The sequence below is a fragment of the Phocoena sinus genome, chromosome 15, assembly GCF_008692025.1.
Source record: "Phocoena sinus isolate mPhoSin1 chromosome 15, mPhoSin1.pri, whole genome shotgun sequence".
In the NCBI taxonomy this organism is placed as follows: Eukaryota; Metazoa; Chordata; class Mammalia; order Artiodactyla; family Phocoenidae; genus Phocoena; species Phocoena sinus.
The window spans coordinates 32,210,550-32,231,388 of NC_045777.1; the positions used below are offsets into that span (position 1 = coordinate 32,210,550).

General features: G+C 37.8%; 1 protein-coding gene across 6 annotated transcripts in view; it reads right to left on the reverse strand.

The window, feature by feature from the left end:
• Positions 1-8,109: 8,109 nt before the first annotated feature.
• Positions 8,110-20,839, reverse strand: part of GPCPD1 (glycerophosphocholine phosphodiesterase 1) — a 63,017-nt gene continuing 50,287 nt past the window's right edge. For 4 of the 6 annotated variants that reach the window (XM_032605768.1, XM_032605769.1, XM_032605772.1 and 1 more), the window contains one exon: positions 8,110-11,513. In XM_032605768.1, the coding sequence (XP_032461659.1) occupies positions 11,324-11,513 (190 nt within the window). In that variant the 3' untranslated portion in view covers positions 8,110-11,323. Of the gene's footprint in view, positions 11,514-18,004; positions 18,853-20,313; positions 20,381-20,839 lie in introns of all 6 variants that reach the window. The other 2 variants (XR_004345854.1, XM_032605771.1) reach the window with 2 other exon arrangements.

A 20,839-nucleotide genomic window follows, 5' to 3' on the forward strand; every position in this document is an offset into this window, starting at 1 on the left:
GTGAACTCATATGGCATTAAATCCTTTTTTGTCTTGCCTTTTATACTAAGTAAAATTATTGTTGAGATTCTTCTGCTGTATTGTAGAAGACTGTTGTATTGATAGTTTGTTCCTTTTTTTGTAACCATTCAATTGTTAATGGACATATAGGTTGTTTCCAGTTTGGGACTCTTACAAATGTGCTGCTATGAACATTCACATGCAAGTCTTTATATAGACATTGGCTTTCATTTCTTGTGGGTAAACAGTTAGGAGTGGAATGGCTGGTTGTATGGTAGGTGTATATTTAACTTAAAAACTGAAAACGGCTCACACATAAGGTCAAAATAAAAATAAAGTCATTGTTCATTCTCTTACAGGTCATATGAGATTTTTTTCCATTTCAGCCCAGAGTAGCACACTAACTAAAAAAAAAAAAAAAAAAAAAAACCACACAAAACTGCTACCTGTTCAGATCCAATAACTTACAACAGGAAACCTTCCTAACTGCCAATATAAACCCTACCTCCAAATTTTTACATCTTTTCTTCTCAGTCTTTAGTAGACTAAAGCAGCCATTTACCGTTGTCACCTTCAGATTAGTAACTCTTCCCAGAGACCTCATACATTCAGCTCATTTCCTATGGATATTAACTAGGTGAGATTATTATGGAGCTATTTCACCTGTTATAAAAAGTATTAAATATTTAAATATGGACATATTGGTGGGCCCCTGACCATTTGAGAAATCTATTTTCTATTTTCAGGAGACTATTACGGGGGAGGGGGGGAGGGATAAATGAAGAATTTTGGATTAAAATATAAACACTACTATATCTAAAATAGATAACCAACAAGTACCTACTGTATAGCACAGGGAACTATACTCAGTATCTTTTAATAACTTATAATGGAAAAGAATCTTAAAAAGTACCATATATATACATATATATATATATATATATATACACACACACACATATATAAAACTGAATCACTTTGCTGTACACCTGAAACTAACACAACATTGTAAATCAACTATATTTCAATGCAAATTTAAAAAAATAATTTAGTTAATTTAAAAAAAGAGAGACTGTTTACCATCTCTAATTGATGTAGGCTGATTTTGGCTTTTTAATTAGTTCTCAGAAAGTAAAGTATCTGAGTTTCCTCACTACCAAAGCAGAATTGGATTTTAAAAAGTTCTCTATATACATGTAAACAGAGAATTTCTAGGAGCCACCCATAGGGTGTGGCTCTATGATCAGAGGTCCAGGTTCCAGGAGTTGAGGACATGCAGGACCTCAGTCTCTCCAATTGCAACTCTCAAGAAAGTTTCTGACAGCTCAAGAACTAGAATCAGCCATAGAAAAAATCAGCCATTGGTTGCTACTCATTGGCTAACCCAAGTTAGACGATGCTGTCCCCTCTCTAATCATCAGCTGCTAGAGGGGCAACAAAGATTCTCAGTACCAGGGAGAGGTGGGAAGACAGGAAAAGTTAGCACAGAAAGTGACGGGCCATAAGGGAGGAAGGGGTTAGAGATGCTGGGAAGGAAGTTACATACTATAAGTTTCAATAAGCAGGTTTCTGAGGTGAGAGTGGAGTCAAATCCTTTTGGGGGCAGCTGGTTTCTATCTTTGGCACCAGGTAATAAATTTCCTGTGTGCGTGTGGGATCTGCTACCTGAATGGATAGAGTAACACAGATATAATTCCCTGATGGGCACTCAAAAGACAGAAGGCAAGTATATGTGTATAAAGCACTGGGACAAGCTTCTCTGACAAGCCATCAAAGCAACGTCTTGTTTATATCCTGGACTCACAGACACATAAGTATACAAGGCAAGCAACTAGAAAAGAGAAAAAAAAAAAAAATCTTCTTGGACCAGAAATCAAAACGATGCTGCTGGGTGAATCTAGGGTGGGGTGCAATATCCCTAGTGTCCTTCCAGGCATTAACTGTCAGGCACCATGATATACTTGGATCTAGACTGAGGTCTTGGAGCCCCTAAGGGAGGCAGCCACAAGACCAGCAGAGAGACTGGAAGAAGGAAGGAAAGACACAGAAACATGATCTTGCATACCAAAACTCCGAAACGCATGAGGCACGAGGAAACTCAAAGCTAAGAAAAAGCCGATAAAATTAAAATGAGAGTTCATTCCAGAACAGCCAGAAAAGGATAAAATAATCAAACAGATTGAAAATGTTCAAAGAGCTAAATGGAAGTTACACTTCCATTTAAGAAAGAACTCTAGTTTTCCCAGCACCACTTATTGAAGAGGCTGTCCTTTCTCCACTGTACATTCCTGCCTCCTTTATCAAAGATAAGGTGACCATATGTGCATGGGTTTATCTCTGGGCTTTCTATCCTGTTCCATTGATCTATATTTCTGTTTTTGTGCCAGTACCATACTGTCTTGATTACTATAGCTTTGTAGTATAGTTTGAAGTCAGGAAGCCTGATTCCTCCAGCTCCGTTTTTCTTTCTCAAGATTGCTTTGGCTATTCGGGGTCTTTTGTGTTTCCATACAAATTGTGAAATTTTTTGTTCTAGTTCTGTGAAAAATGCCAGTGATATTTTGATAGGGATTGCATTGAATCTGTAGATTGCTTTGGGTAGTAGAGTCATTTTCACAATGTTGATTCTTCCCATCCAAGAACATGGTATATCTCTCTATCTATTTGTATCACCTTTAATTTATTTCATCAGTGTCTTATAATTTTCTGCATACAAGTCTTTTGTCTCCTTAGGTAGGTTTATTCCTAGATATTTTATCCTTTCTGTTGCAATGGTAAATGGGAGTGTTTTCTTGATTTCACTTTCAGATTTTTCATCCTTAGTGTATAGGAATGCCAGAGATTTCTGTGCATTAATTTTGTATCCTGCTACTTTACCAAATTCACTGATTAGCTCTAGTAATTTTCTGGTAGCATCTTTAGGATTTTCTATGTATAGTATCATGTCATCTGCAAAGAGTGACAGCTTTACTTCTTCTTTTCCAATTTTGATTCCTTTTATTTCCTTTTCTTCTCTGATTGCTGTGGCTAAAACTTCCAAAACTATGTTGAATAAGAGTGGTGAGAGTGGGCAATCTTGTCTTGTTCCTGATCTTAGTGGAAATGCTTTCAGTTTTTCAGCTACATGTAAAAGTGTGAGATTAGATCACTCCCTAACACCATACACAAAAATAAACTCAAAATGGATTAAAGACCTAAATGTAAGGCCAGAAACGATCAAACTCTTAGAGGAAAACATAGGCAGGACACTCTATGACATAAATCACAGCAAGGTCCTTTTTGACCCACCTCCTAGAGAAATGGAAATAAAAACAAAAATAAACAAATGGGACCTAATGAAACTTAAAAGCTTTTGCGCAGCAAAGGAAACCATAAACAAGACCAAAAGACAACCCTCAGAATGGGAGAAATATTTGCAAATGAAGCAACTGACAAAGGATTAATCTTCAAAATTTATAAGCAGCTCATGCAGCTTAATAACGAAAAAACAAAGAACCCAATCCAAAAATGGGCAGAAGACCTAAATAGACATTTCTCCAAAGAAGATATACAGACTGCCAACAAACACATGAAAGAATGCTCAACATCACTAATCATTAGAGAAATGCAAATCAAAACTACAATGAGATATCATTTCACACCAGTCAGAATGGCCATCATCAAAAAATCTAGAAACAATAAATGCTGGAGAGGGTGTGGAGAAAAGGGAACCCTCTTACACTGTTGGTGGGAATGTAAATTGATACAGCCACTGTGGAGAACAGTATGGAGGTTCCTTAAAAAACTACAAATAGAACTACCATATGACCCAGCAATCCCACTACTGGGCATATACCCTGAGAAAACCATAATTCAAAAAGAGTCATGTACCAAAATGTTCATTGCAGCTCTATTTACAATAGCTAGAACCTGGAAGCAACCTAAGTGTCCATCAGCACATGAATGGATAAAGAAGATGTGGCACATATATACAATGGAATATTACTCAGCCCTAAAAAGAAACGAAATTGAGCTATTTGTAATGAGGTGGATAGACCTAGAGTCTGTCATACAGAGTGAAGTAAGTCAGAAAGAGAGAGACAAATACCATATGATAACACATATATATGGAATTTAAGAAAAAAAATGTCATGAAAAACCTAGGGGTGAAACAGGAATAAAGACACAGACTTACTAGAGAGTGGACTTGAGGCTATGGGGAGGCAGAAGGGTAAACTGTGACAAAGCGAGAGAGAGGCATGGACATATATACACTACCAAACGTAAGGTAGATAGCTAGTGGGAAGTAGCCGCATAGCACAGGGAGATCAGCTCGGTGCTTTGTGACCGCCTGGAGGGGTGGGATAGGGAGGGTGGGAGGGAGGGAGACGCAAGCGGGAAGAGATATGGGAACATATGTATATATATAACTTATTTGTTGTGAAGCTGAAACATACCATTGTAAAGCAATTATACTCCAATAAAGATGTTAAAATGAAAAAAAAAAAGAACTCTAAATTATTTAATAAAAACGGAAGGGAATGAAATAACATCAGATGGACATAAAGAATCAATTAGAAATCTTGCAAATGAAAAATGTTTTAATATTTAAAATACAATTAAATAAGTAAGCTGGATATAGTGAAAGGGTGAATGAGTGAATTGGAAGACAACATTGAGGAAATCACCCAAAATGCAACATACACACCTCTCAAATTAGATGTATAATAGGCGTCTTAAATATTTTTGGCCAAATCACATCTTCAAATCACATCTCTACTAGAAGAAATAAAAGTTGTCAAAGCAGAGCCATTTCAGTGGTAGGACTGATCTATGTTGCTAAATGAGCATTAGGATATAGCTTGGAGACTTTCCTTCTATTGTTCTCTTGGATAACTACTACATTTTTGCATTTTTTAAAATATATATTACCTTAACTAAATAATTAGCATACTGAAAACAGAAGCTAACTTTATTCTACTGCCCAAGCCCTCAACAAATATTTGATTTTGGTTGTTTTAATGAATATAAGGAAATTCAATGCAAGCAAACTAGTTAGAAACTAAAAAGATTTACACTTTATATAGTGTATACAGTATACAGTGCATAGTTCCATTATTATAGAAACATCAGCTCTTAGGAGTACATATTTTTCTTTCCTTTTTTTTTTTAAATTAAAGTTCTTGAGACTTCCCTGGTGGCACAGCGGTTAAGAATCCACCTGCCAATGCAGGGGACACGGGTTCAAGCCCTGGTCTGGGAATATCCCACATGCCGTGGAGCAACTAAGCCCGTGCACCACAACTACTGAGCCCGCACTCTAGAGCCTGTGAGCCACAACTACTGAAGCCTGCATGCCTAGAGCCCATGCTCTGCAACAAGAGAAGCCACCGCAATGAGAAGCCCACGCACAGCAACAAAGATGCAACGCAGCCATAAATAAATAAATAGATAAATAAATAAAATTAAAAAATAAAGTTCTTGTTCCATTTCCATTAAAACAATATTTGTCTAAGATCAGTTCTATTATTCCATTGTATTTAATATTGAGGTAGATTCAACTCAAGAAGGTATAAATAAATCAAAATTAGGTAGAATTTTTAAAACTAAATTTAAGAGCAGTAATGAACAGGCAATAACTAAAGAAGAAACTGTAAGGGCAGTAAAAAACACTTGAAAATATGCACATAGGAGAGTTTATCTAAACTTTCAATGAATAGATGACTCTCACAACATATAAACTGTTTGACAAAATAGAAAAACCTGAAGAGCTTACTCATTTTATAAGGCTATCCCAAAGGTCTCTTAAACTAAACATAATAGCATAAGAAAACTAAGTCAATCTCATTTATGAGTGTAGATAATAAATCCTAAACAAACTAGCAAATCAGAAGTTCATAAATACATTTATACCACTTACTGAAAGGTAATCCAAATTCAGAAAATATATTAGCATCATTCACTACATTAAAATTCACAAATAACAACTAGAACTATATTCTAAATCTTCAAAAACTCACTGGATACATTCAAAACGTATCCCTTGGGGGTCAAGGGGGGGGGGAAGAGATCCTTTAGCAAACTAAGGAGAAAAGGAACATTTCTTAACTTGATAAAGGTCACCTACTAGAAACTTCAGCAGCCATCATACTTACTTCCTATGATAGGCAGGAAAAAAAACAAGGATGCCTACAACTGTTATTAGCTAATGAAACAAGGCAAGATAAAGAGCTGTTACTTAAAATCAGAAAAACACATTTGCAGATCAAATTTATCTATTTAGAAAATCCCAGAGACTTAATACATAACTATTTTGACTAATTGAATTCAGCAAAGTAGCTAGATAAGATAAAAATTAACTGCTAATTATTAGTGAAGAACGTATTTAAGGAAAGTAGTGTTTAAAATAAACTTTAAAAAAGTATACACCACCTAAACAGTATACAACACCTACAGGAGGACATAAAAATTCTGAATGGAAACACACCTGTGCTCTAAATATTTAGATGTCATATTTTTAAATACTAATCCTTCCCTCACATTAATCTAGAAAATCAATCCAACACTGATCAAGACCTCAAGGGGACTTTGTTGGCTTGAAAAGGTGATTCTTGTGTTATTAAACAAAATATGTGAAGTTTTTAAAAATTGAAAAAGGATAAATGGACCACTGACCTATTACATACCATAGTTAAAAGTTGTACTAATCACAAGGAAATAGGAAAATAATGCCACTTACTGAGATACAGCACACTAGAGGAGGTGGGATGGGAGCAGGTTTGGTGAAAGGAGGGAAAAAGAGTTTTGTTGAGGTACATTAAATGTGAGATGCCCATTAGAACTCCAAGTAGAGAAGTGGTGACAGCTGGATATATGAATCTGGAGCTTAGGAGAGGTCTGGGCTGCAGAGAGACACATTTGAAATCATGGGAAGCCATGGAACTTTTACTAGGTTTTAGTTTTCTTTCTGTGAAATTATATAATTTGGCTTTGCAAGTAAGTTTCAGAAGTTCACCCATCCCCCGTGTTTCTGTTTTCTATCTGAGGAAACAGGTAGACGTACGTTTGGATCAATTTAGTAAAGGACTAGACAAATTAATCTCTGTACTTCTTTTATTATTATTCCTGTACTAATATTACTTTCTTCATTATTTGAAAACACATTTCATCTTAATGTCATTTTCCTTTAAAATCACCAATAAAATTTTATCTCCTGCAAGGATGCAAAGTCTCTGACATCCCAAAATCCTTTCCACTGTTGTGATGGCCCCTTGATCCTCTCTGAACACAATAGTACTCTGGTGTCTGAATTTACAAAGGCTGTGCCCCAAACTGGCTTCACAACTTCTGACCTCCACCCCATTCTGCAAGGGCTTGAGAGCCTCATGAAGTCTTTGCTCCAATCCATGAGCTCTCCTTCTTACCTCCAACACATACTCCTGTGATGTTAATCATATGCTCTCTTACTTTTTTAAACATTTCACATCCATTTCTCAAACTATATAAACCCACTGAGATTATATTTTAATAAATTTTCACTCATGAACACCAAATAATGCAGTATTTCTAATATGCATACTTTGCTTTCTACCCCAAAAGCACATGATCCAAACCTAAAACATAAAGGAGTAAATCACTTGTATCCAAATTTAAATTAACAGGACTCCACTGTCAACCTAGAGTACCAAACCAGGAATAATGTGAAAAACAAAATGCAGTCAAGATGTGGTGAGTCAAGGCACAAAGGACAATGATGGTCCCTCAAGACTCATGAAACAGCGCCCCCCACAGGTCAGGTCACGCAAGTTCTATCTGAGGCAGTACCTGCTTCACTTAAGGGGCACCGGCTGCAGGATTTAGGTGTACTGCCCTAGAAAGGGACAAGGCCTGGGGGAAAACTGTACCTTATCTGCCACTTATTCCTGTGACTGTCCCCATTCAGCATGGAATAGAAAATTGGTTGTGGTAACCCCTTAACTATGTGACCCCAAGAAACGGGTAGAGTGAGAACTCCATGTGTAAACATGCCAACGTACATGCACATGCAAGCACACACACTCCAGACAACACGGCCACGCACACATGAAAACATATGTATATTGTGAAACAATCTGAGTTAAGAAACTAGGATTGTATTCACCACCATTTATTTATCTAGTTCATAACTAAGTATAGAACACTATGGCAGTGCTAGAAATGCAATGAAGTCCTTGCCCTTAAGGGGCTTACAATCTTATTAGGGAAATATAACAGGCACATAAAAAGTGGGACTACAAGAAAGCATATGCTAAAGAATGCCACAAAAATTCAGAAGGCAGCATTGTATAAGAACACGGGTTTAGGAGTCACAAAGCCCAGTTCTAGTCCCAACCCAGTAAGTCAGTTAACTTGTCTGGGTTTATAACCCAGGCTGAAAATAAAACTGGTAAGATTTAGAGGCTGTCTGTACTTGTTTGCATCATGAGCTGAGGAATGTTTTTTGGAAGAGGTGGCACCTGAGCTGAACGCAGAAGGAAGACAAGGAAAGCGGTGCTGAGGTAGGCCTAAGCATGGGCTTCAGAGGGGAGAAGAAAGACGAGTGTCACAAGGAGCAATGGGAGTGAGGTCACGGGTGGCTGTGGCTGCCCTCAGGCACCACTGACACAGCAATGAGCTGTATTCCTCACATTTACATCCAGGCGGTTACAGTACATAATTCCGGACAGTGGAATTATCAGAGAACAATGGCAGCATTTTATCAAACATTTCACTCAGTTTCCAGAAAATATAAAATAATTTAACATTATACCTCTACATTTAAAACTGACATCAATAAACTGTTCCAACTGCCAAATGTAAACCAATTCAAACTTTACATTCTTAGTAAACATAACTAAATCTCTTAATTCAAAAAGACATTTGATACAAATTATCCCCACAATTCCAAAGTTTAGTTTCTACTATGTTTCATGCACTGTGGAAATAAAAATTTGTAAGACAAGGTCCCTGCCCCTGAAGTGCCTGCAGCCTGGTGAGACAAACCTCAACTATGTCTACCTAAAGTGTGCTATGATACATGGCATGATCAAGGAATGAACATTGGGCCATGGAGTAGAAAAGGTGGATTCATCCCTTCTTAAGTTTTGGCAAGGGTGCAGCGGAGAGAGGTCAATGAATGGCTTAAGGAGAAATGAGTTTGGCAGGGAGAAAGTATCAAGGAAAAAGAAGGCTTCCAGGCAGAGGTCACATGGCTACAGACAGGAAGTAGTGTAGGAATATGGTGTGGCTAGGGCCTAGCACAGGTACAGTGTAGCTGGAGCAGAGTATACAAGGCAATAGCTAGTGATATGGAAGCCAGGACCTAGTCCTATAAAAACGAGAGCCACTGCTTGCTATGAGTTAATCATCCACTAACCCTGGTGTTTATAAGGTTAGGAAGAGACAGGAAAGAAACTGAGCAGTGAGGTTCTGTCCTTGTCATAAGCAATGGCTGTAAGCTCTTCTCAGCAAATTACACAGTTCAGGAAACTGACCCCCACATCACTTCCTTTCCTGTTTTCTCATGATCTGCAGGTCTTCAAAATGGAGCCGGAACTGGAAAGGCACAGGGGAGGAGCAAACAAACACGACTTGAAATACACATATGGCTAATCAAGTTACTGTAAGGTAATGGTAATTGTACTGTACCCGGTCTGCAGATCAAGAAAAGTAATTCTTTTTCAGGAGTTTTCTAAAAGTGCCTAATTCACATCAAGTGATGGAAAATCTCTTTCAACATGAGAAGTATATAAAACCCCTGCAGAAGACTCCATTTCCTAAACTATTTTCCATTAAATATCAGTGTTACAAACACAATACCATAGGCTTTTAAAGCCTATCTTCACACAATTTAGATCTGACCAAAGCTGCATTGCTTGGCTTAAAAAAATAAAAAGATACAAATATATAATCCAAGTTTCAGGTTCTCAGCTACTACCAAATCATGTCAATACATGAATAAAATGCCTAGTGAGGAACATGCAATAAAAGGTATATGCAAATAAGCCATCCTTGCAGAGTAGACACTAAATTCCAATTTCTTATAATAATAATATAGAACCAATGCTATAAAAGTAACACCTTCTTGAAATTTCATTTTATAATGAAGAAAATAAATCTGTGTATTTTATTCAACATTCATTCATAAGTTACAGTTATGCCAAAACAATCTGCTTCTAATGAAAAAAACCTTGGTATAATCCTAACAACATGCATATATATTTAATAGAATCTTCTGCATTTCTAAATAAATTACATGCATGATATTCATTAACCAATAAAGAATACCGATATAAGAATTCAGGACATTTATTTTTCTGCACAGAGATTTAACTACCGTACAACACACACACAAAACAAACCCATAAAGCAACGATGTGTAATAGGTAGTGAGAGACACTTAAGCATATTTAAAATGCCTACAAATAGGCTTTTTTTTTCCTTTTTTTTTTTAGGCAACAAATTATTTTTCTGTCCTTGACACCTTCTCACACTCACCTAGCACCACAGATGCAAGGACTTACAGTAAACGTGTACTATCTCATGCTTAAAACAAAAAACATGCATTCAACAGAATTCATACATTATTATCTACTGTACTAAGTCTTCAATCCATTCTTTTAATACTTTATACATTAAGTTACCCTGCAGCTTTTTGAAATTTTAATATTTATGCAAAACAACTTTTGAAAGATTTATGAAACAAGTTTTCAAGGATCACCTCTAGGCTATTTACACAGGCATTGGTTTGGTTAAGTGGGGAAATGGCAGCAGCCTCAAGGTTCATACTGAATGAAAATGGTGTGAATGTCAATGTGAATGTCAATTCATGTCAAAAATACACAGATGGCACAAAGGTTTGTGCAGTTGGAATCACCAGTGCAAATGCATGCATTTGAGGTACTTATTTCTCCCATGGTCAGGTATAATTATGCATAGTCATGTTCCTTGAGTGCTAAATATTTCAGACCTGATCAAATGAGAAGCTGTAATAAGTGTAAATATGAGATATTTGTATAGCTAATTTCAAAGTGTTATGTTTTTAATGAATATTTGTTTAACATTATAACTTACATATTTAGTTTAAAATATTTACCAACCAATAAATTTTTTCATTGTAAAGAGACTGACTGGTAATTATACCTGGCCAAGTGATTTAAATAGAATACTTGAAATTCTAGCAAGAACTGTAGTGAAATATTAAAATACTTCATTATTGCTTCACTGGACTGAAAACCTAAAAGGCATAGATAAACAATGCTCAGTGATGAAAAGTGAATACCCAGAACAGCGATGCATGCCCCGAATGGTCTCCGCCCAATAAACACTAAGCATTCTCCACATTATCTATGCCATTGGCATCCACATGGATGTCAGGCTCCCCACAAAAAGACGAGGGGACAAAGCGGCTAACAGTGGGACACAAACAGCTCTTAAGCTCTGGCAATTCTTGCTTCAGACGTTCCAACTGCTCCACTTGGAATATATTTGGCTGTTCAGGCATCCAATCATATATCCTGTGATGAAAAAAACACAAAACATAAAATATGGTAATTTTATGGTTTACTTAGGACCTGACTTAACTTTTTCAGGAGAATATGCTTACCGAATGCCTAAAACACCTATACTACAGAGTCCTCTTATTTTTTCTTTAAAAGATATAAGCATCAGTTCTATTCAAAAATATTTCTCTTCTCCTAGTCTTTCCAATAATCCAGAATAGCATCACTGCCTTTTGTACCCCTGAAGCAAAAGAGCTGATTATAAATTGATAGAATGTGAAATCTGTAGCTTATTAGTGATTCTTCAAGTATCTTTTCTCCAAGTTAATCCATCAGCAATGCCTCATTTGACGGATGGAAAGTTACTACATGGTAGAGCTGGAATTCCTATCCAGTTCTGACTTCAAAGCACTGAAGATCAAGATGAAAAGGACTGCTCGGGACTTCCGTGGAAGTCCCAGTGGTTAACACTCCAAGCTTCCGGATTGGTTCAAGATGGTGGAGGAGAAGGACGTGCACTCACTCTCTCTTGCGACAGCACCAGAAGTACAACTAACTGCTGAACAATTCTCAACAGGAAGACACTGGAACTCACCAAAAAAGACACCCCAAAGACAAAGGAGAAGCTGCAATGAGATGGTAGGAGGGGCTCAATCACAATGAAATCAAATCCCATAATCGCTGGGTGGGCGACTCACAAACTGAACAATTACACCACAGAAGTCCACCCACTGGAGTGAAGGTTCTGAGCCCCATGTCAGGCTTCCCAACCTGGGGGTCTGGCAACGAGAGAAGGAATCCCCTGAGAATCAGACTTTGAAGGCCAGGGGATTTGATTGCAGGACTTCGACAGGACTGGGGAAACAGAGACTCCATTCTTGGGGGGCACACACAAAGTAGTGTGTGCACAAGGACCCAGGGGAAACTAGCAGTGACCTCACAGGAGACTGAATCAGACCCACCTGCTAGAGTTGGGAGGGTGTCCTGCAGAGGCGGTGGGGGGGGCTGGCTGTGGCTCACCACGGGGACAGGATACTGGGAGCAGAAGTTCTGGGAAGTACTCATTGGTGTGAGCCCTCACAGAGCCCACAATTAGCCGCACCAAAGAGCCTGTAGGCTCCAGTGCTGGGTAGACTCAGGCCGAACAACCAACAGAGAGGGAACTCAGCACCACCCATCAGCAAACAAGTGGATTAAAGTTTTACTGAGCTCTGCCCACCAGAGCAAAACCCAGCTCACTAGTCCCTCCGATCAGGAAGCTTGCACAAGCCTCTTAGATAGCCTCACCCACAAGAGGCAGACAGCAGAAGCAAGAAGAACTACAATCCTGCAGCCTGTGGAAGAAAAACCAATATCAAAGAAAGACAGACAAAATGAAAAGGCAGAGGACTATGTCCCAGTTGAAGGAACAAGATAAAACCCCCAAAAAACAATTTAATGAAGTGGAGACAGGCAACTGTCCAGAAAAAGAATTCAGAATAATGATAGTGAAGATGATCCAGGACCTTGGAAAAAGAATGTAGGCAAAGACTGAGAAGATGCAAGAAATGTTTAACAAAGACCTAGAAGAATTAAAGAACAAACAAACAGAGATGAATACAGTAACTGAAATGAAAAATACACTAGAAGGAATCAATACCAGAATAACTAAGGCAGAAGAACAGATAAGTGACCTAGAAGACAGAAGGGTGAAATTCACTGCCGCGGAACAGAATAAAGAATGAGAAGAAATGAAGACAGCCCAAGAAACCTCTGGTACAACATTAAACGCACCAACATTCTTATTATAGGGGTCCCAAAAGGAGAAGAGAGAAAGAAAGGACCTGAGAAAATATCTGAAGAGATTATAGTCGAAAACTTCCCTAACATGGGAAAGGAAACAGCCTCCCAAGTCCAGGAAGCACAGAGAGTCCCAGGCAGGATAAACCCAAGGAGAAACACACCAAGACACATAGTAATCAAATTGACAAAAATTGACAAAATTTAAAAATTTAAAAATTGACAAAAATTAAAGACAAAGACAAATTATTAAAAGCAACAAGGGAAAACTGACAAATAACATACACGGGAACTCCCATAAGGTTAACAGCTGATTTCTCAGCAGAAACTCTGGAAGCCAGACGGGAGTGCCACAATATGTTTAAAGTGATAAAAGGGAAGAACCTACAAGCAAGATTACTCAGCAAGGATCTAATTCAGATTTGACAGAGAAATCAAAAGCTTTACAGACAAGCAAAAGCTAAGAGAATTCAGCACCACCAAACCAGCTCTACACAAAGGCTAAAGGAACTTCTCTAAGTAGGAAACACAAGAGAAGAAAAGGACCTACAAAAACAAACCCATAACAATTAAGAAAATGGTAATAGGAACATACATATCGATAATTACCTTAAATGTAAATGGATTAAATGCTGCAAGCAAAAGACACAGGCTTGCTGAATAGATAAAAAATACAAGACTATATATATGCTGCCTACAGGAGACCCACTTCAGACCTAGGGACACATACAGACTGAAAGTGAGGGGATGGAAAAAGATATTCCATGCAAATGGAAATCAAAAGAAAGCTGGAGGAGCAATACTCGTATCAGATAAAATAGACTTTAAAATAAAGAATGTTACAAGAGACAAGGAAGGACACTACATAATGATCAAGGGATCAATCCAAGATCAATTACAAATATATATGCACGCAACATAGGAGCACCTCAATACATAAGGCAACTGCTAACAGCTATAAAAGAGGAAATCAACAGTAACACAGTAATAGTGGGGGACTTTAACACCTCACTTACACCAATGGATAGATCATCCAGACAGAAAATTAATAAAGAAACACAACAGGCCAGATAGATTTAATTGATATTTATAGGACATTCCATCTGAAAACAGCAGATTACACTTTCATTTCAAGTGCACATGGAACATTCTGAAGGATAGATCACATCTTCGGTCATAAATCACACCTTGGTAAATTTAAGAAAACTGTAATCATATCAAGCATCTTTTCCGACCATAACACTATGAGATTAGAAATCAATTAGAGGGAAAATATGTAAAAGCCATAAACACACAGAGGCTAAATACTAGTAAATAAACAAGAGATCACTGAAGAAATCAAAGAGGAAATCAAAAAATACATACAGACAAATGAAAACAAAAACACGATGATCCAAAACCTATGGGATGCAGCAAAAGCAGTTCTAAGAGGGAAGTTTATGGCAATATATCCTACCTCAAGAAACAAGAAAAATCTCAAATAAACATCTAACGTTTTACCTAGAGGAACTAGAGAAAGAAGAACAAACAAAACCCAGAGTTAGCAGAAGGAAAGAAATCATTAAGATTAGAGCAGAAATAAATGAAATAGAAACAAAACAATAGCAAAGGGCTTCCCTGGCGGTGCAGTGGTTGAGAGTCCACCTGCTGATGCAGGGGACATGGGTTCATGCCCCGGTCTGGGAAGATCCCACATGCCGTGGAGCGGCTGGGCCTGTGAGCCATGGCTGCTGAGCCTGTGCATCCAGAGCCTGTGCTCAACAGGAGAGGTCACAACAATGAGAGGGCCGTGTACCAAAAAAAAAAAAAAAAAAAAAAAAAAAGCAAAGATTAATAAAACTAAAATCTGGTTCTTTGAGAAGATAAAACAACCTTGATAAACCTTTAGCCAGACTCATCAAGAGGGAGAGGACTCAAATCAATAAAATTAGAAATGAAAAAGGAGAAGTTACAATGGACACCACAGAAATAAAAAGCATCATGAGACTACTACAAACAACTATATGCCAATAAAACTGACAACCTGGAGGAAATGGACAAATTCTTAGAAAGGTATAACCTTCCGAGAGTAAACCAGGAAGAAATAGAAAATATGAACAGACCAATCACAAGTAATGAAATTGAAAGTGTGATTAAAAATCTTCCAAGAAACACAAGTCCAGGACCAGATGGCTTCTATCAAACATTTAGAGAAGAGCTAACACCCATCCTTCTCAAACTCTTCCAAAAAACTGCAGAGGAAGGAACACTCCTAAACTCATTCTATGAAGCCACCATCACCCTGATACCAAAACCAGACAAGGGTATTACAAAAAAAGAAAATTACAGACCAATATCACTGATATAGATGCAAAAATCCTCAACAAAATACTAGCAAACAGAATCCAACAAAACATTAAAAGGATCATACACCATGATCAAGTGGGATTTATCCCAGGGATGCAAGGATTCTTCAATATATGCAAATCAATCAATGTGATACACCATATTAACTAATTGAAGGAGAAAAGCCATATGATCATCTCAATAGATGCAGGAAAGGCTTTTGCAAAATTCAACACCCATTTATGATAAAAACTCCAGAAAGTGGGCATAGAGGGAACCTACCTCAACATAATAAAGACCATATATGACAAACCCATAGCAAACATCATTCTCAATGGTCAAAAACTGAAAGCATCTCCTCTAAGATCAGGAACAAGACAAGGATGTCCACTCTTGCTACTTTTATTCAACATAGTTTTGGAATTCCTAGCCATGGCAATCAGAGAAGAAAACGAAATAAAAGGAATCCAAATCGGAAAAGAGAAGTAAAACTGTCACTGTTTGCAGATGACATGATACTACACACAGAAAATCCTAAAGATGTCACCAGAAAACTATCAGGGCTAATCAATGAGTTTGTTAAAGTAGCAGGATACAAAATTAATGTACAGAAATCTCTCGCACTCCTATACACTAATGATGAAAAAATCAGAAAGAAATTAAGGGAACAATCCCATTCACCACTGCAACAAAAAGAATAAAATACCTAGGAATAAATCTACCTAAGGAGGCAAAAGACTTATACTCACAGAACTATATGACAGTGATGAAAGAAATCAAAGACAACACAAACAGATGGTAAGATATACCATGTTCTTGGATTGGAAGAATCAATATTGTCAAAATGACTATAGTACCCAAAAAAATCCACAGATTCAGTACAATCCCTATCAAATTACCAGTGACATTTTCTACAGAACTAGAACAAAGAATCTTAAAATCTGTATGGAGACACAAAAGACCCCGAACAGCCAAAGCAATCTTGAGGGAAAAAAATGGAGGTGGAGGAATCAGACTCCCTGACTTCAGACTATACTACAAAGCTACAGTAATCAAGACAATATGGTACTGGCACCAAAACAGAAATACAGATCAATGGAACAGGACAGAAAGCCCAGAGATAAACCCACACACCTATGGTCAACTAATCTATGACAAAGGAGGCAAGGATATACAATGGAGAAAAGACACAGTGTCTTCAATAAGTGGTGCTGGGAAAACTGGACAGCTGAATGTAAAAGAATGAAATTAGAACAGTCCCTAACACCATACACAAAAATAAACTCAAAAAGGAATAAAGACGTAAATGTAAGGCCAGACACTATCAAACTCTTAAAGGAAAACAGGCAGAACACTCTATGACATAAATCACAGCAAGACCCTTTTTGACCCACCTCCTAGAGAAATGGAAATAAAAACAAAATTAATAAATAGGACTTAATGAAACTTCAAAGCTTTTGCACAGCAAAGGAAACCAGAAACAAGACAAAGAAACAACCATCAGAATGGGAGAAAATATTTGCAAATGAAGCAACTGATAAAGGATTAATCTCCAAGATTTATAAGCAGCTCATGCAGCTCAATAACAAAAAAACAAACAACCCAATCCAAAAATGGGCAGAAGACCTACACAGACATTTCTCCAAAGAAGATATACAGATTGCCAACAAACACATGAAAGGATGCGCAACGTGACTAATAATTAGAGAAATGCAAATCAAAACTACAATGCTGTATCACCTCACACCAGTCAGAATGGTCATCAAAAAATCTACGAACAATAAATGCTGGAGAGGGTGTGGAAGAAAGGGAACCCTCTTGCACTGCTGGTGGGAATGTAAATTGATACAGCCACTATGGAGAACAGTATGGTGGTTCCTTAAAAAAACTAAAAATAGAACTATCATATGACCCAGCAATCCCACTACTGGGCATATACCCAGAGAAAACCATAATTAAAAAAAAACATGCACCCCAATGTTCACTGCAGCTCTATTTACAATAGCCAGGACATAGAAACAACCTAAGTGTCCATCGACAGATGAATGGTTAAAGAAAATGTGGCACAAATATACAATGGAATATTACTCAGAGATAAAAAGGAACGAAATTGGGTCATTTGTAGAGACGTGGATGGACCTTGAGACTGTCATACAGTGTGAAGTTAAGTCAGAAAGAGAAAAACAAATATCATATATTAACGCATATATGTGAAGTCTAGAAAAATGGTACAGATGAACCTGTTTTCAGGGCAGAAATAGAGACACAGATGTAGAGAACAAACATATGGACACCAAGGGGTAAAGCAGGGTGGAGGGGGGTGAATAGGTAGACTGGGATTTACATATATTACTAATATGTATAAAATAGATAATAAGGAAATAAATAAATAAAATACCCACCCCTGCAAAAAAAAGACCCCAAGCTTCCACTGCAGTGGGCACGGGTTTCATCCTTGGTTGGGCAACTAAGACCCTGCATGCCATGCGGTGCCGCCAAAAAAATAATAATAAAATAAAGTAAAATAAAATAAAGGACTTCTCACCAGTATGAAAATTATCCTAAAGCTATGCAGTACTGGCAGATGTACCTAGAGTTGAGAGTCCAGAAAAGGCCCCAAGTGACAATGGCAGCGCTAGCATTGCCTATCAGCAGAGAAAGAAAGGTCTTTCATGCTTTAAATGTGAAAGCCAGACAATTTATGTGAGGAACTAACTCTTTATGACCTCACAGTAGGGAAGAATTTCTTAAACAAGATTTTTAAAGTATTGATTCTATTAAGTATTTGACTATTCTAATATAAAGACTTCCTGTTAAAGACATACATAAGAAAATGAAAAGTTACCTCTGGGTCAAGGTATCAGACGGAACAAAAGCATCTAAGTTCACCCCCTATATTGTGTTAAAAATTAAATAAAGGTATTAAAAGAAAATTCGAACATAAGAACCAAAGAGACGGTACAACAGAATTTTGGAAGCTAGAAAACAGATGGATTAAGTAATAACAAAGTGTTTCAGTTAGCAGAATGGATAGGTCAAACCACAAGCCAGTAGTTGAAAAAATGAAAAGGGCGAGTTAAAAGCAGCCCCAAACTTCTGTAGATCTTGAGGGGGAAGGAAGGGGCTCAAAGAGGAACGATGAGATGAAGGCTTGAGCAGCAGCAAGTGGTTCCCTTCCTCTTACTCCCTGCTGCGGAGGCTGCTCTTACCCCACTTGGTTGAGGTTTATTTCCAGAATTAAACAGGAAATCTGGAATGGAGGACAAGACCAGGTTAGAGAGTTTGGGGCATTTTATAAAATGGCCATCATCATCAGGGATATTAGAGATGGTACAAATACAACACATGCTAAATACAGACATGCCCTCCTTCCCCCATCTCTCTTCCCACACTTGACTCCAAGAAACCAGACCTGTATCCTCTAAGAATATATTATAGCGTCTTCTACGAGGAATCTGACTAGTCAAAAAGCAAAGTTTTTTAATCTACTGACAGATGTATGACCAAACAGGTCACCCAGATCACCCCATAGTAAAACCCCATAAGCCCTATTCACACGCTCAGAGCTTCCAACAAGCTTTTTAGATCTTAATTCCTTATCGTAAGAAGCAGCCAAGAATTTCTAAATATCTGAGGAAAGCTTCTAACAGGTAAGATAGTAAGCAAAAGAAAATTTTTTTAAAAAAAGTTCCTTAATGCCTTCAAATAGTACTTTCATCAAATGAGAACAGGATTTCTTAACTATATATAGAAAAGAGAATCCAGAGAAAAAAGGACAGTTCTTGAAAATTAAAAACACAATAGCAGATATGAAAAACTCAATAGCATGAGTGTAAGATAAGGTTGAGGAAATCTTTGAAAGTGGAAAAGACAAAGATAGAAAATATGAGAAAAGATAAGAATTTTAAGTCTCGTCCAGGAGTGTATAATATACAACAAAAGGATTCTATAAAGAAAAAAAACAAACTCAGAAAAATGGAAGAAATAAAAATCAAAGAAATAATTCACTAACTATTCCACATCTTCAAGGACATATATCAATAGACTAAAAGGGCTACCAAGTGTCCAGCATGATGGGTAAAACCAGACCCACAAGACCATCTCTATGAAAGTTTAGAACACTGGTGATGAGAAAAATCTCCAAACTTCCAGAGAAGAAACAAAGAAATCACATGTGAGCGAGTAGGAATCAACATGGTTTCACATTCCTTAACAGCACAATGGAATTGTAAAGAGGATGGAGAAATGCTTTTAAAAGTCTAAAGGAAAATGATTTCTAACATGGAATTTTATGCCTGGCCACAATACTTCCAGACACACAAGACCTCAAAAACATTTACTTTCCATCCTTTCTCAAGAAGATACTGAAGGATGTGTTCCATAAAAATGACAGTAAAGTAAGAGAAAAAGATTTGGACTACAGGAAACAGAAGGTCTGACACAAGAACTGTAGCTCAGCATGGCAGCTGTGCCCAAAGAAGTCAAACAATATGTACTGGAGGAGCCTGCGTGGGTGGACAGGTATGCTCAGGGCTATCACTCTAGGAGGGCCCCTGCCCACCCTACCAGCTTTGAAACCTACAGAGTGCCCTGAGCCATTTAACATGTGTTGATTCAGTGTCCACTCTACCTGACAGGTTTATTATGGGTGGCCTACTCCTGAGAACTGGTAGGAGGCTCCAATGAGCACAGAACAGCCCACTCCATGTACCTATATTCCTGCTGTACATCCAATGACTGACCCACGGACGGATGTCTTGTCATGCTGAGCTAGAGACCTAGTGGGTCACAAATCAGTTCAGAAAGTTAAGAAAAGCATTGAAATAGGTGTGAGCCAGTGGCACAATCATTTAAAAAGCACACACATATAAATAAAATATTCAAGGGGCATTATCTTTTTAATTTAGTTTCAGGTACACACTTGTAGATATACATATCTAAGTGTGCACTGGGCTGCAACGTGAAATGCATTTCTAACTGGTTTTGCGGTCAAAAGGTTTAAGTCACTGCCCTAAAGAAACTTATACACGTACCATAGGACAGCTGGTCAACGATGTTTACAGCAAACACTGTAATAGCAAAAACCTGAAAAAAAAAAAAAAAAGGCTTCCCTGGTGGCGCAGTGGTTGAGAGTCCATCTGCCGATGCAGGGGACACGGGTTCGTGCCCCAGTCCAGGAAGATCCTACATGCCGCGGAGTGGCTGGGCCCGCGAGCCATGGCTGCTGAGCCTGCGCA